The 16,731-nt window shown below is 43.1% G+C and overlaps 1 protein-coding gene across 2 annotated transcripts in view; it reads left to right on the top strand.

The window, feature by feature from the left end:
• The window catches only part of LOC100135871 (insulin receptor), a 211,087-nt gene that overhangs the window by 147,881 nt on the left and 46,475 nt on the right, over positions 1 to 16,731 (top strand). Inside the window, exons 9-12 of one of the 2 annotated variants that reach the window (XM_036986535.2) lie at positions 4,098 to 4,213; positions 4,600 to 4,731; positions 8,055 to 8,222; positions 16,531 to 16,729. In XM_036986535.2, coding sequence (XP_036842430.2) covers positions 4,098 to 4,213; positions 4,600 to 4,731; positions 8,055 to 8,222; positions 16,531 to 16,729 — 615 coding nt within the window. Of the gene's footprint in view, positions 1 to 4,097; positions 4,214 to 4,599; positions 4,732 to 8,054; positions 8,223 to 16,156; positions 16,388 to 16,530; positions 16,730 to 16,731 lie in introns of those variants that run through there. The other variant, XM_090182864.1, reaches the window with a different exon arrangement.

The raw sequence follows: 16,731 nt of genomic DNA, 5'->3' as shown, positions 1-16,731 counted from the left end.
CACAATAAATCCATGTAATATAGCCTACACCATCACAATAAATCCATGTAATATAGCCTACACCATCACAATAAATCCATGTAATATAGCCTACACCTTCACAATAAATCCATGTAATATAGCCTACACCTTCACAATAAATCCATGTAATATAGTCTACACCTTCACAATAAATCCATGTAATATAGCCTACACCTTCACAATAAATCCATGTAATATAGTCTACACCTTCACAATAAATCCATGTAATAGTCTACACCATCACAATAAATCCATGTAATATAGTCTACACCTTCACAATAAATCCATGTAATATAGCCTACACCTTCACAATAAATCCATGTAATATAGTCTACACCATCACAATAAATCCATGTAATATAGTCTACACCTTCACAATAAATCCATGTAATATAGCCTACACCTTCACAATAAATCCATGTAATATAGCCTACACCATCCCAATAAATCCATGTAATATAGTCTACACCTTCACAATAAATCCATGTAATATAGTCTACACCTTCACAATAAATCCATGTAATATAGCCTACACCATCACAATAAATCCATGTAATATAGTCTACACCTTCACAATAAATCCATGTAATATAGCCTACACCTTCACAATAAATCCATGTAATATAGCCTACACCATCACAATAAATCCATGTAATATAGCCTACACTATCACAATAAATCCATGTAATATAGACTACACCATCACAATAAATCCATGTAATATAGCCTACACCTTCACAATAAATCCATGTAATATAGCCTACACTATCACAATAAATCCATGTAATATAGTCTAGACCTTCACAATAAATCCATGTAATATAGTCTAGACCTTCACAATAAATCCATGTAATATAGCCTACACCTTCACAATAAATCCATGTAATATAGCCTACACTATCACAATAAATCCATGTAATATAGTCTACACCTTCACAATAAATCCATGGAATATAGTCTACACCATCACAATAAATCCATGTAATATAGTCTACACCTTCACAATAAATCCATGGAATATAGTCTACACCTTCACAATAAATCCATGTAATATAGTCTACACCATCACAATAAATCCATGTAATATAGTCTACACCTTCACAATAAATCCATGGAATATAGTCTACACCTTCACAATAAATCCATGTAATATAGCCTACACCTTCACAATAAATCCATGTAATATAGCCTACACCTTCACAATAAATCCATGTAATATAGCCTACACCATCACAATAAATCCATGTAATATAGTCTACACCTTCACAATAAATCCATGTAATATAGTCTACACCTTCACAATAAATCCATGTAATATAGCCTACACCATCACAATAAATCCATGTAATATAGTCTACACCTTCACAATAAATCCATGTAATATAGCCTACACCTTCACAATAAATCCATGTAATATAGCCTACACCTTCACAATAAATCCATGTAATATAGCCTACACCTTCACAATAAATCCATGTAATATAGCCTACACCTTCACAATAAATCCATGTAATATAGTCTACACCTTCACAATAAAGCCATTATTCATTTTAGACCGGTCTAAAGAAACATGATATGAAGAGAATGCAGTCTATTGGGCCTCCCGAGTGGCGCAGCGGTCTAAGGCACTGCATCTCAGGGATTGAGGCGTCACTACAGAGGTGGAAGAACTGTCTACATTTACCTTTCGTCAGCCAACAAGATGAGTAGGCCTAACGACCAGCAAAAGCACCAGCCTCTGTTCATCTACTATCCCCCAGAGTACAACAGTTGACATTTTCTATTGGTCAACTCGTCCTTCTGTGTGAGAAATAAATAATTCAAACATAGTCTGGGACAGTTGTGGGATGCGATTAGATCTCAAATTAATACAACCACTAGCATCAACAATACACTTTTCTATGCAATGAAGCTGACCCAACCGATCAGAACGTTCAGCTTGATATATGATCAACTTTCAGGCTATTTATTCACATGATAAGTGCAGCAGTGTGCACACGCCACTAGGCTATAAGAGCGAAATGTTTCAGTAGCAGGAAAACACCATTATAAAAAAACTGACCACAAATAACATTATGTATGTAATGCTTTTATTATGAAGGTGCTTTTTTTTTTATGGTGAAAATGATCTTCCCCAAACTGGAAACTGCTTAAATATGCCAGTTACTCTACTCACGTTGTAAAGGGGATTAATGTGCTTCATCTTATGAAGTTATTAGTCCACTTTAGTTGTGATACTAACCTTATCAGAACATATAGGCCTATGGGCTAGGCTACATGAGGTGTGATACTAACCTTATCAAAACATATAGGCCTATGGGCTAGGCTACATGAGGTGTGATACTAACCTTATCAGAACATACAGGCCTATGGGCTAGGCTACATGAGGTGTGATACTAACCTTATCAGAACATACAGGCCTATGGGCTAGGCTACATGAGGTGTGATACTAACCTTATCAGAACATATAGGCCTATGGGCTAGGCTACATGAGGTGTGATGCTAACCTTATCAGAACATATAGGCCTATGGGCTAGGCTACATGAGGTGTGATACTAACCTTATCAGAACATATAGGCCTATGGGCTAGGCTACATGAGGTGTGATACTAACCTTATCAGAACATACAGGCCTATGGGCTAGGCTACATGAGGTGTGATACTAACCTTATCAAAACATATAGGCCTATGGGCTAGGCTACATGAGGTGTGATACTAACCTTATCAAAACATATAGGCCTATGGGCTAGGCTACATGAGGTGTGATACTAACCTTATCAGAACATATAGGCCTATGGGCTAGGCTACATGAGGTATGCAACTTCGATAAACATTTTTAAAAAGGCATTGTTTCTTGCCTTACACTGGGGATCATTCACAGGTAATAGGCTAATATTGTCACAATCAGACTATTCTTCATTTATTCTGGTTTAAATAATATATGTGTGAAATTAGTTTTGATTTAGAATGGACCATTATCATTCACCTGTCTCGAAACAGGGGCAGGGAGAAAATACACTTCATTTTTATGCTAACACTATATGGGTCGGGACCAGAACACCTGCCGAATGCGGGTAGATTTTGTCATTTGCGGTTAATGTCTATTTCACAAGCCACATTGGCGTGTGGTCACACAGTCAAATTGACCCGAAATGTTAAGTGTCACTTTGTCCTCGTGTTTCTTGGTCAGTTATAATATCATTTAGTTTGATGTTAGTTTGACTTTGCTGTAACTTTCTGCTTCTTGTGAAGAGAATTCTGAGATTTTTATTTTTTCCCCTCACAGACAAGGAAGTGCCCAGTTACCACGGTAACGGCACATCCCTTTAAAAATGAGCAGCTGAACATTTTCGACTGGAGACCTTTAAGGGTGCACTGCGCTTGATTGAGCAATGGTTCATTCCAGAAACCTTTTATTCGTGGCCTTTAATAAGTCATTTAAGTCATTCACAAATTAATTGAAATACTTGAATTGATCTCCCAGATTTGTTTGCGTGCTTCTACTTGTCTACTTAGGAACACATCGTGTACTCCTTGTCGACGTAGAGCCCTGAACTATAGTAGTAAATGAGCCGTACCACTCGTTTTTTGTGGCACTTTGTTAATTAGTGATGTTCTGTTCCATCTGTTTTACTATTGGATCTAAGATTATAACCTGGGTGGTTCCAGCCCTGAATGCTGATTGGCTGACAGCCGTGGTATATCAGACCGTAGACCACGGGTATGACAAAACATGTATTTTTTACTGTTCTAATTACGTCGGTAAACCAATTTATAATAGCAAGAAGGCACCTCAGGGTTTGTAGGTATATGGCCAACATACCATGGCTAAGGGCTGTGTCCAGGTACTCCACGTTGCGACATGCTTGAGAACAGGCCTTGGGATATTGGCCATGTACCACACCTCCTCGGGCCTTATTGCTTAAATACATTGGTTAAAAAAACGCAGGTCGCAAAAATTAAACCACATTGCTTCTTAATAGTAACATATTTATCAGGTTTTGTGTGTGTGTGTGTGAGAGAGAGAGATATTCACCTTTTTAGTATGAACTGTCTCTCTCTCTTCCCCTCTCCCAGGCCTTACCCCAACGTGACAGAGTTTGATGGCCAGGATGCGTGTGGTTCCAACTGGGTGATCATTGACCTGGACCCCCCGGCCCGGGCTACAGAGGGAAACGCACAACAGGAGCCAGGTAATGGTTTATTCTCTCCTGTCTTACTACTGTATTGGTAAGGATAGACACTGTTGAAAACATGGGAGGAAGGGGAGGAGGGGGGGGTGTTGCACTCAATATTGTCCGTGCTGCAACACAACAATGCTATTGTCCCCGGTACCCTGATTTACTGCAGTAGCATGTTAGTAACAACAAGTGTTCTATTTAATAGTGTCCGTGCTGCAACACATAACAATACTAATAATGATACCTAATGACTTTATTGTCCATATGGTGAAATGTAGCTCTTTGCACACATTAAAACGTATCATATCATATACACTGTAGTTGTACGGTAGGAACAACAAGGGCTCAATGTTGTCCGTGCTGCAACACATAGCTAACAATACTATTGTTCCTTCCAGGTACCTTGATCTTGGCTTTGAAGCCCTGGACTCAGTACGCCATCATGGTCAAGACCCAGCTCTCTGCCTCCGATGAACACCAGGTCCTCGGGGCCAAGAGCAAGATCACCTACGTCAGGACCGACGCCACCAGTAAGACCTTCCTTCGAGATATAGCTGATCCCATCTGTTTCATTAGCTCGAGGCAGCTACATGTACTGTACACCCCCCGCCCCCGGACAAGACGCTAGTCTATCGCAGCGATCCCCAACCTTCTAACCACAAGGCCGCCACTCTAACCACAAGGCCGCCACTCTAACCACAAGGCCGCCACTCTAACCCCAAGGCCATTGAGTTGGTTTTCTCAGTTCTTTATTAATTCATGTCTGTCTATTTAGTGATCTTAAGCCTTCCCCTCCCCCAACCCCCTAATCAAGACAATAGGTGAGTGGACAATCCAACCAGTCAGTCAGCTAGTAGGTTAGGTTCTCCAGGGGTGAGGGTGGGATTTGAAAACCCCGGGTTGGGATAAGTGGTCTAAGAGCTACAACTACAAATTGGCTCTTGTCCTCTGCCTCAGCTTCTAGCTGTTGAAGTGTGTCAAAGCTAAAGATATAAGAACAAGGAAGAGGAAGTTGATGATGAGCTAAGAGTACGGCCTGTCTCATTGTCTCTCTGTCTTGTGCCAAATGGGTGAAGTCACTAGTTACTCAAGCAGAGCTCAGAAATCATCTGTCACCCTGCGTGTGTGTGTGTCATCTTGCGTGTGTGTCATCTTGCGTGTGTGTCATCCTGCGTGTGTCATCCTGCGTGTGTGTCATCCTGCGTGTGTGTCATTGTGTGTGTGTGTGTGTGTGTGTGTGTGTGTGTGTCTCCAGTGGACAAACCGGTTTTGGTTTCATCAACAACAGGTGTCTGTTGTGTCATCTCCTTCCTGATAAACCACATCACAGTGTGTTATCATATTATTATAGTGTTATTACAGTGTAGCCGCATGACATGCAGCCTCACACCTGGCACAGCACTGGCTGGCATGATGCGTTGGCTGGGACACCACCATCAGAGCCCGGTGGGCAGGGAGGCGGGAAGGAGGGAAGTAAACGGTTGTTTACTGTAGTTTTAGTTTCACCCTCCTTGTCTCTAGCCTGGTCCCAGATCTAGAGTTTCACCCTCCTTGTCTCTAGCCTGGTCCCAGATCTAGAGTTTCACCCTCCTTGTCTCTAGCCTGGTCCCAGATCTAGAGTTTCACCCTCCTTGTCTCTAGCCTGGTCCCAGATCTAGAGTTTCACCCTCCTTGTCTCTAGCCTGGTCCCAGATCTAGAGTTTCACCCTCCTTGTCTCTAGCCTGGTCCCAGATCTATTTCTTCTAGTCCTTGTCTCTTTGTCAAGCCGTGTTGGCTGGCATCCAGGCTACATCGTCTACCTCCTGTCAGGGTTATGTTCCAGTGTTTCCCCTAAATCGTGGCCGCCACTCCAATAACAAATAGAAATGCCACTTCAGTCAGTGTAGATGAAGGGAAGGAGACAGGTTAAAGACAGATTTTTATGTCATGAGACATGGACATGAATTGTGTACACTACATGATCAAAAGTATGTGGACACGTGCTCGTTGAACATCTCATTCCAAAATCATGGGTGTTAATATGGAGTTGGTCCCCACTTTGCTGCTATAACAGCCTCCACTCTTCTGGGAAGGCTTTCCACTAGATGTTGGACCATTGCTGCAGGGACTTGCTTCCATTCAGCCACAAGAGTATTAGTGAGGTCAGGCACTGATGTTGGGCGATTAGGCCTGGCTCACAGTCAGCATTCCAATTAATCCCAAAGGTGTTCGATGGAGTTGAGGTCAGGGCTCTGTGCTGGCTAGTGAAGTTCTTCCACACCGATCTCGACAAACCATTTCCGTATGGACCTCGCTTTGTGCACGGGTGCATTGTCATGCTGAAACAGGAAAGGGCCTTTCCCCAAACTGTTACCACAATGTTGGGAGCAGAGAATTGTCTACAATGTAGAGCTTTCCACCACTCCAGCCGACGCTTGGCATGGCGCATGGTGATCTTAGGCTTGCGTGAGGCTGCTCGGCCATGGAAACCCATTTCATGAAGCTCCCGACGAAGAGTTCATGTGCTGACGTTGCTTCCAGAAGCAGTTTGGAACTCGGTAGTGAGTGTCGCCTCCCTGCCGACCGGGCTCTGATGGTGATGTGCCAGCCAATACATCATTCAAGCCACTGCGGTCCGTTCTGTGAGCTGGTGTGGCCTACCACTTTGCGGCTGAACCGTTGTTGCTCCTAGATGTTTCCACTTCACAATAACAGCACTTACAGTTGACCAGGGCAGTTCTAATAGGATGGGCATTTGCCGAACTGATTTGTTGGAAAGGTGGCATCCAATGGCGGTGCCATGCTGAAAGTCAGTGAGCTCTCCAGTAAGGCCATTCTACTGCCAATGTTTGTCTGTGGAGAATGCATGGCTGTGTGCTCAATTTTATACACCTGTCAGAAACGGGTGTGGCTGAAATGGCCAAATCCACTAATTTGAAGGGGTGTCCACATACTTTTGTATATATAGTGTATCACCCAGGACAATGAAGCCTGCTACTGTGTCTGTCTCCTAGTCAGTCGGTCTCCCTGGGCTATTCATCTGTGGTCTTACTTTATTCCTCCTTGTCTCACAGCTGATATCAAATCAAATGTATTTATATAGCCCTTTGTACATCAGCTGATATCTCAAAGTGCTGTACAGAAACCCAGCCTAAAACCCCAAACAGCAAGCAATGCAGGTGTAGAAGCACGGTGGCTAGGAAACACTCCCTAGAAAGGCCGAAACCTAGAGAGGAACCAGGCTATGAGGGGTGGCCAGTCCTCTTCTGGCCGGGTGGAGATTATAACAGAACATGGCCAAGATGTTCAAATGTTCATAGATGACCAGCAGGGTCAAATAATAATAATCACAGTAGTTGTAGAGGGTGCAACAGGTCAGCACCTCAGGAGTAAATGTCAGTTGGCTTTTCATAGCCGATCATTAAGAGTGTCTCTACCGCTCCTGCTGTCTCTAGAGAGTTGAAAACAGCAGGTCTGGGACAGGTAGCACGTCTGATGAACAGGTCGGGGTTCCATAGCCGCAGGCACAACAGTTGAAACTGGAGCAGCAGCACGGCCAGTTGGACTGCGGACAGCAAGGAGTCATCATGCCAGGTAGTCCTGAGGCATGGTCATAGGGCTCAGGTCCCCCGAGAGAAGAGAGAGAGAAAGAGAGAATTAGAGAGAGCATACTTAAATTCACACAGGACACCGGATAAGACAGGAGAAGTACTCCAGATATAACAGACTGATACATACTACAGTTAAACTAATCTTTTGATCAGTCTATGGATATGTTTTGAGTTAAGTTATTCTGCATTCTGTGATCTGCTGACCTGAACAAGAAGAATAATAAAGGTATGATTAACCCCTGGTATCCCCGTCCTCCCCTAGAGCCCTCAGTGCCCCTGGACCCCATCTCCTCCTCCAACTCTTCCTCTCAGATCCTCCTGAAGTGGAAACCTCCCACGGATCCCAACGGGAACATCACTCACTACCTGGTGTACTGTCAGCAGCAGCCCGAGGCCAGCGAACTCTACAAGTTCGATTACTGTCAGAAAGGTGAGTCTTTTCTGTGTGTGAACACTTCTATTCTATTTTATTCTGCTGTTATATTTTGTTTTACTGTTCTGTTCTATTCTGCTGTTCTATTCTGCTGTTCTAATCTGCTGTTCTATTCTGCTGTTCTATTCTGCTGTTCTATTCTGCTGTTCTATTCTGCTGTTCTATTCTGCTGTTCTATTCTGCTGTTCTATTCTGCTGTTCTATTCTGCTGTTCTAATCTGCTGTTCTATTCTGCTGTTCTATTCTGCTGTTCTACTCTTCTGTTCTGTTTTACTGTTCTATTCTGTTCTACTGTTCTCTCTGGTTCATACAGATGATATAGTTATGTGACTATAATTAGTTAACTTCCAGAAAGGTGAGTGTGAAAGGATCTTTCTCCAGTTGACTCTTCTAGTGATGGAAAAATGTATACAGTACAGTACCGCAATCAAATGTATGTTATTTTATAGCGCTAGTCGGCTGTACCTCCGACAAAACTCTCGTTCTCCAGCTTATCTTCGTTTTAATTTTATTTATTTGTTAAAAATTTTATAAAGTTTTCTTGTTTTTCAATCAACCAACAAAACACATTCCAGATTCACAGGCCAACATGAATAATACAAAACGAACAAACTTGCAGCAGCACTATCAGCGTTCCTATCAGCGTTCCTATCAGCGTTCCTATCAGCGTTCCTATTAACTATTTCCAGCCTTAGCTGAGACGACGAGCAAAGAGTTTTTACAGCACCTTACGCAACGTGTATCTGCTCATTTCCCTAATCACCCCATTCACTCTGTCCAGTTTGAAATATAGTTGAATAGTGGAGACCAGAGTCTATCAAACCTGGGCTGTCTCTTGTGGAGGTCATAAGTGAGCTTTTCAAGAGGAAGAAAGTCAACAATCTGGTCAATCCACATTTTAAATGTGGGAGAAGAATTAGAAGCCCACAATAGAAGAATACATTTCTTAGCAAAGTTTCTGATAGTCATGAACACATTTTCTCTGTCAGGATCAAGAACAAAGTCCCGCTGGGCATTAAGAAGATAGAGACATGTGGTCATATCAAACTGTACAGCTAGTATTTTGTGTGCAGCAGTATGTATAGATTGCCAAAATCTGGTCATCTCTCTACAGCTCCAAATTACATGCATAAAAGAAACGTCCCTTTGTCAGGACCCTGTCTTTCAAAGATAATTCGTAAAAATCCAAATAACTTCACAGGTCTTGATTGTAAAGGGTTTAAACACTGTTTCCCATACTTGTTCAATTAACGATAAACAATTAATCAACATGCACCTGTGGAACGGTCGTTAATACACTAACAGCTTACAGACGGTAGGCAATTAAGGTCACAGTTATGAAAACTTAGGACACTAAAGAGGCCTTTCTACTGACTCTGAAAAACACTGAAAGGAAGATGCCCAGGGTCCCTGCTCATCTGCGTGAATGTGCCTTATACCCTGACCACACCGCGTGCGTGAGCGTTGCAAAATACATTTAGAAATCTATGTTATTCAGTTATTGCACCCACACAGCTCGCTCGCATCAACGAGCGTCTGCGTTGCCAAGGGCTAAAATAGAACTCCTTTCTATTTCTGACGCAGATCGCGCTGCAAGTCCTGCCTCTCCCATCTCCTCATTGGTTTATAGAAGCAGGTACCCACGGGCCAACTCCTCATTGGTTATACCCACGTGGGTGATTAAAAGACGAACTGTGTTGCCGGTCGTCGTGGTAATACTATGAAAGTTTAGATGCCAATCCCCATATAAGTTCAAAGAGGAAAAGGCGTGGGAGGAAGAGAGATGACTAGAAACGATTTGGTTGACCGTTTTATGTGTGGGTTAATTGTAGGAGTAGAGGACCTTGTGCATTTCAGGTAAAATAACAACTTAATGTTTATATCCCAGGACAAATTAGCTAGCAACAGCAAGCTAGCTAAATAGGACAAATTAGCTAGCAAGTGCAAGCTAACCTGCTAAATTGCCATAAATGTTTAATGCTTTTCGACCTGTCCCCAAATTAATGTAATTGGTTCAGAGTTTGTTTTGGAATTTAACCTGCGTGCGTGTCGTGATTGCGTTGGGTGTAGGGGGACAAAATACATTGATGCACGATGGCGAACGCACGCAGCCGGTTTGGGTTCCGTGTTAGGCATGCTGCAAGGAGGCATGAGGACTGCAGATGTGACCAGGGCAATCAATTGCAATGTCTGTTCTGTGAGACGCCTAAGACAGCGCTACAGGGAGACAGGATGGACAACTGATCGTCCTCACAGTGACAGACCACGTGTAACAACACCTGCACAGGATTGGTACATCCGAACATCACACATGCGGGACAAGTACAGGATGGCAACAACAACTGCCCGAGTTACATCAGGAACGCACAATCCCTCCCATCAGTGCTCAGACTGTCTGCAGTAGGCTGAGAGATGCTGGACTGAGGGCTTGTAGGCCTGTTGTAAGGCAGGTCCTCACCAGACATCACCGGCAACAACGTCGCCTATGGGCACAAACCCACCGTCGCTGGACCAGACAGGACTGGCAAAAAGTGCTCTTCACTGACGAGTCGCGGTTTTGTCTCACCAGGGGTGATGGACGGATTTGTGTTTATCGTCGAAGGAATGAGCGTTACACCGAGGCCTGTACTCTGGAGCGGGATCGATTTGGAGGTGGAGTGTCCGTCATGGTCTGGGGCGGTGTGTCACAGCATCACCGGACTGAGCTTGTTGTCATTGCAGGCAATCAACGCTGTGCGTTACAGGGAAGACATCCTCCTCCCTCATGTAGTGATTTCCTGCAAGACTGGAATGTCAGTGTTCTGCCATGGCCAGCAAAGAGCCCGGATCTCAATCCCATTGAGCACGTCTGGGACCTGTTGGATCGGAGGGTGACGGCTAGGGCCATTCCTCACAGAAATGTCAGAGAACTTGCTTGGTGGAAGAGTGGGGTAACATCTCACACCAAGAACTGGCAAATCTGGCGCAGTCCATGAGGTGGAGATTCACTGCAGTACTTAATGCAGCTGGTGGCCACATCAGATACGGACTGTTACTTTTGATTTTGACCCTCGCTTTGTTCAGGGACACATTATTCCATTTCTGTAAGTCACATGTCTGTGGAACATGTTCAGCCTATGTCTCAGTTGTTGAATCTTGTTATGTTCACACATGTATAATATTTACACAATATTTACACAAGTTTGCTGAAAATAAACGCAGTTGACAGTGAGAGGACATTTATTTTTTTGCTGAGTTTAGTTTCCACTTTGAGGTACATCTTCTCCAATCAGGAGAAATGTCTGTTCTTTCTATTTATTTATTTTTAACTCTTAATTGAATAAAGGTTAAGTCAGTTAAGAACACATTCTTATTTTCAATGAGGGCCTAGGAACAGTGGGTTAACTGCCTGTTCAGGGGCAGAACAACAGATTTTTACCTTGTCAGCTTGGGGATTCGATCTTGCAACCTTTCGGTTACTAGTCCAACGCTCTAACCACTAGGCTACCCTGCCGCCCCAAAGTCTCACTGGGGTGTAATAAAATGTGTATAAACATTTGTAATTAGATTATTTTATTTTTTACATTGGTAGAGGAGCAGTATACCTTGTAGCAAACATCCATCCATAACTCTTCACTGATAGTCAGACAGAGGTCCTTTTCCCAGATTCTTTTCACCGTAGTAAAGGAGGAGCCCACGTTCTCAGAAAGGAGTCTAGAGATAAAGGAGATTTTAGTCTTTTGATGGATTGTGCTGAAGCAAGAAGGGTCTCAACTTCATTCAGCTGAGCTCTAAACCTCCCCTTGGAAGTGAATGAGGAAATGACCTGTTTACAACAACAAACAAAAGCCCTTGAAAGGATTTCCGTATTGTTGTGTTGTGATGAAACATGTCTGAAAAGGTCCTGATCCCTAGTGTACGCCAGAGATTAAAGTTGGCATCCCTCCTTAGCAAGTCTGAGTTGTCTACTATAGGAGAGTGGCATCCCTCAGGGCTTTTGGCAAGTCTGGGTTGTCTACTATAGGTGAGTGGCATCCCTCCTTAGCAAGTCTGGGTTGTCTACTATAGGAGAGTGGCATCCCTCAGGGCTTTTGGCAAGTCTGGGTTGTCTACTATAGGTGAGTGGCATCCCTCAGGGCTTTTGGCAAGTCTGGGTTGTCTACTATAGGTGAGTGGCATCCCTCCTTAGCAAGTCTGGGTTGTCTACTATAGGTGAGTGGCATCCCTCCTTAGCAAGTCTGGGTTGTCTACTATAGGTGAGTGGCATCCCTCCTTAGCAAGTCTGGGTTGTCTACTATAGGAGAGTGGCATCCCTCAGGGCTTTTGGCAAGTCTGGGTTGTATACTATAGGTGAGTGGCATCCCTCAGGGCTTTTGGCAAGTCTGGGTTGTCTACTGTAGGTGAGTGGCATCCCTCAGGGCTTTTGGCAAGTCTGGGTTGTCTACTATAGGTGAGTGGCATCCCTCAGGGCTTTTGGCAAGTCTGAGTTGTCTACTATAGGTGAGTGGCATCTCTCAGGGTTTTTGGCAAGTCTGAGTTGTCTACTATAGGTGAGTGGCATCCCTCAGGACTGTTGGCAAGTCTGGTTTGTATACTATAGGAGAGTGGCATCACTCAGGACTGTTGGCAATTCAGGGTTGTATACTATAGGTGAGTGGCATCCCTCAGGGATTTTGGCAAGTCTGGGTTGTATACTATAGGTGAGTGAGATCATATCTGGGAGGAAATGCCAAGGTATTTCCTAGTCCTTCCATGCTAGTAGGGTGCTGTAAATCACAACGGTTTTGGCTATGTTGCCCACTTCACTAAAGATATTAATGAATATAATTGAGCTTAGGGGCAATGAGCTACAGGATTTGGGCCTCTATCTGAATCCACATTGAGTCTCGTCTGTTTGTGATCCATGTTAACATGTTGTGGATTTGGGTAGACCAGTAGTACAATTGGAAGGCAGGGAAGGGCAAGGCCACCCTTAGTAGATTCAGGTTTCGATAGGATTAAGGTCTCCACTCTATGTGTTTTATTGCCCCATATACATTTGCTGATGCTTTGGTTGTTGTTTGGAAAGGAAACTTAGCTTAGATAGCATGGGAGCGTCTGAAATAAATAGTTTAACCTAGGGAGGATGTTCATACAAGGTATTGATTCTTCCCACTAAGCTGATTGGGAGGGAGATCCAGGTCTGGAGATCATTCTTGATTCTATCCAGAAGTGGGAGATAATTTTCCTTAAAAAGGCCATTCATATCTGGTGTAACAGCGAGGTATTGGAACGGGCAGAGTGTCTTAACTGAGCCGTTGAGTGTAAGATTGAGAGGGCAAACAGTGGATTTGTTCAAATGTATCTTATATCCTGAAAACTTGCCGTACTTTGTAATTGTGTCTAAAAATGGGAGGGATTTCTCAGGGTTGGATATGATAGAGCAAAGACATCATCCGCGTAGAGAGAGATCCTGTGCTGAAGACCGCCTGCAGAAACACCCATAATACTTGGATTGCTCCTTATCAACTCTGCCAAATGGCAGGATCGAATCGCAATACATATAGAATCGTGCGAATCGCAATGTCCTCTCGGCACCGTATCGTGAGGTCACTGGCAATTCACAGCCCTATTTATATATCATGTATAACATGGAGTTCCCATTGAGACCAAGGTATATTTCACAAGGGAGCTTTTACAAAATACGATATAATACAAAATATATTTCCCGACTTATTATTCTATTCTGTTGGACTACTGACAGAAATGTTGGTGTGTGTGTGAGGGACTGTGATTCAGAGGTGGTTGGAATAGTTCTTTACCTGATTTGGCCTTGCACTAACAAGTGGCAGCCACCCACTCTGTGTCACACAGACAAGCTCCAACGTCATCATCTACTCTCACCCAGAAAGTCTAGACAACACTAGTCTGGAGGGGATCATGTGAGGGTTGTTTTATATCAACCAGCTGAGGCACTGAGGACAGTTACTGACAGGATGGAGTCTTGACCAATGTTCCCTCTATTTGTTTTTCAGCACTGAGCAAATTTCCTGTCTGCTGAGCGCAAACTTGAACATTGTGAAAGTTCTGGCGGTTGTTTACTGCGAACACGACGGCTGTAACCACTTTCAGTTACGGTTTGCCTACAGTAGGAGCAAATGTGGTCTACATTTTACACATCAGTCATTTATCCAGAGTGACTTACAGTAGTGAGTGCATACATTTTCATAACTTTTTCATAACTTTTTCATAACTTTTTCATAACTTTTTCATAACTTTTTCATAACTTATTAATACCTTTTTTATATATTGGTCCACGGTGGGAATCGAACCCACAGCCCTGGCGTTGCAAGCGTAATGCTCTACCACCTGAGCCACACGGGACCACATTCCATGAGACTTTATCCACTTGTCCTTCACTGAAAATGGAGGTGAAAATGTGGTGGTGTTTGTGGCAAGAAACCACTTTACAAAATAAAACATATTCCCTTACCGTTATTACAGAGAATCAGACACATTATGCTACTCTCTGCCTATTGGCTACTTAGCTTATTCAAGCCTGTCTCAAAATGCAACACTGCCCCTTTAAGAGATAAACAAATCTCTTTACCTGACTCACTTTTCAAAGAAGGCTAGAAATGTACACATGTTTTGCTGTTGTAGGAAGCAACCACTCCCCCGTTGTTGACTAGAATGTAGTCATAACGGGACTAATAATAATTCACTAACTAGCAAAGAATATGAACAAATGTGCACTGGTGGCTACATGCATTTCTCGCTTTGATCTCAAAAGAAAGGTCATCTACTCACATGCTGTAAACACAGTCCACTTAAAAGTAAATGGCACAGATCCATATATTGCAAAAATCGATATGGCCCGCCCGGAAAAGTGTGAAAAAGTCTATGAGAAACAGTGACGTAAACTGTGAATGATCTATAATGATAAATCCTATATTAGGCCTACCCAAGATCTACTATGCAAGTCAGCTAATAGTAGAACCTACAATTGAAACCGACAAATGAGGCTAAATTTCACAGGTTTGTTTCAATTTAATTCTGTTTTATTTTTTTTGCTCTCTCTTAAAACAACAACATTGTATGTTCTAAGTTTACAACGACAATCAGGAGGACCACTTTTGAGGTCTGGATAAAAATAGAAGAAATGTAGATTTTTTGTTGTTGTTGTAGTTACCCTTTAAGTGTGCAGACATATTGCACTGTCGTTGGGTTAGCAGTGTTTCTGTAGCACATGAAGAGTTCAAAATAAATGCCCACTGGATTGATGCAAATAATCATGATATCATTCTGCCAGGTAGGCATTCTGTAGGTATAGGCATTTAATTGAGAAGGTTAAGCCTATCATTAGAATCTAGGTTTTTCCCTTAATTGTTTGATACCTGGACGTTTTACTTCATATTATGAGGCATATCTTACCTTTCCTCAATGTAGCCAATAGACAAAATCCCACCATAGAAATGTAGAGGCAATTCTTTTTCATGAAGACTTCATCATATACGTTCCTCTGTTCATTTTTCTTTCATTGTCTAGCAGCCAAGGGCATTATCCTAGTCATACGAGCAACCCTTGATAGTTGTTGCATCTTTAGATCTCCCCGTTCCTACATTTGTAATGGATATTCCCATCTCTGGCATGAAACTGCTCACATGTGCTGTGCTCATGTTAGAACTGTGTTTCCCGCCAAAAAACTGCATTTTGGAACATTCATGCGTAGACCTACCGAATAAATCATATTTATCGACATTTTAAGCTAAACATTCTGATCTGTTCCATCAGCCTTATTAATTGATACGGCGTATACCTCCATTACACTACATTGACACAGCATCAGTGGGGAATAAGAAGTGAGTAATCGCAATGCCCACTGAAAAATAAGTGGGTTACCTACGTATACACTCCACTACACATCACTGCTGTTAACTAAAGGGGAAAACTACCTCCCCCTCTTCCTCCAGGTATGAAGCTGCCTTCGCTGGTGTCTATCTGTCTAACTCTGTCTCTCTCACGCTCCCTCCCTCCGCCCAGGTATCAATCTCTCTCTGTCTTTAACTCTCTCTCCCTCTTCCTCCAGGTATGAAGCTGCCTTCGCTGGTGTCTATCTGTCTAACTCTGTCTCTCTCACGCTCCCTCCCTCCGCCCAGGTATCAATCTCTCTCTGTCTTTAACTCTCTCTCCCTCTCTCTCTGTTTAGGTATGAAGCTGCCTTCGCTGGTGTCTGTCTAACTCTGTCTCTCTCTCGCGCTCCCTCCCTCCGTCCAGGTATCAATTTGCCATCGCAGGTGTCTATCTCTCTCTGTCTTTAACTCTCTCTCCCTCTCTCTCTGTTTAGGTATGAAGCTGCCTTCGCGGGTGCCCACCCAGGTCGACAGTGACGAAGAGGCTAAGTGGAACCAGACTGAGGATGAGGGTCAGGGTGGCCGCTGTTGTGCCTGTCCCAAAACAGAGAAACAACTGAAGAAGGAGGCTGAGGACTCAGAGTACCGCAAGACCTTTGAGAACTACATCCACAATGAGGTCTTCCTGCTCAAGT

This window comes from Oncorhynchus mykiss, chromosome 8 (assembly GCF_057628025.1).
Source record: "Oncorhynchus mykiss isolate SJ-2025 chromosome 8, ASM5762802v1, whole genome shotgun sequence".
Taxonomy (NCBI): Eukaryota; Metazoa; Chordata; class Actinopteri; order Salmoniformes; family Salmonidae; genus Oncorhynchus; species Oncorhynchus mykiss.
This window is presented reverse-complemented; position numbering and strand designations above follow the sequence as displayed.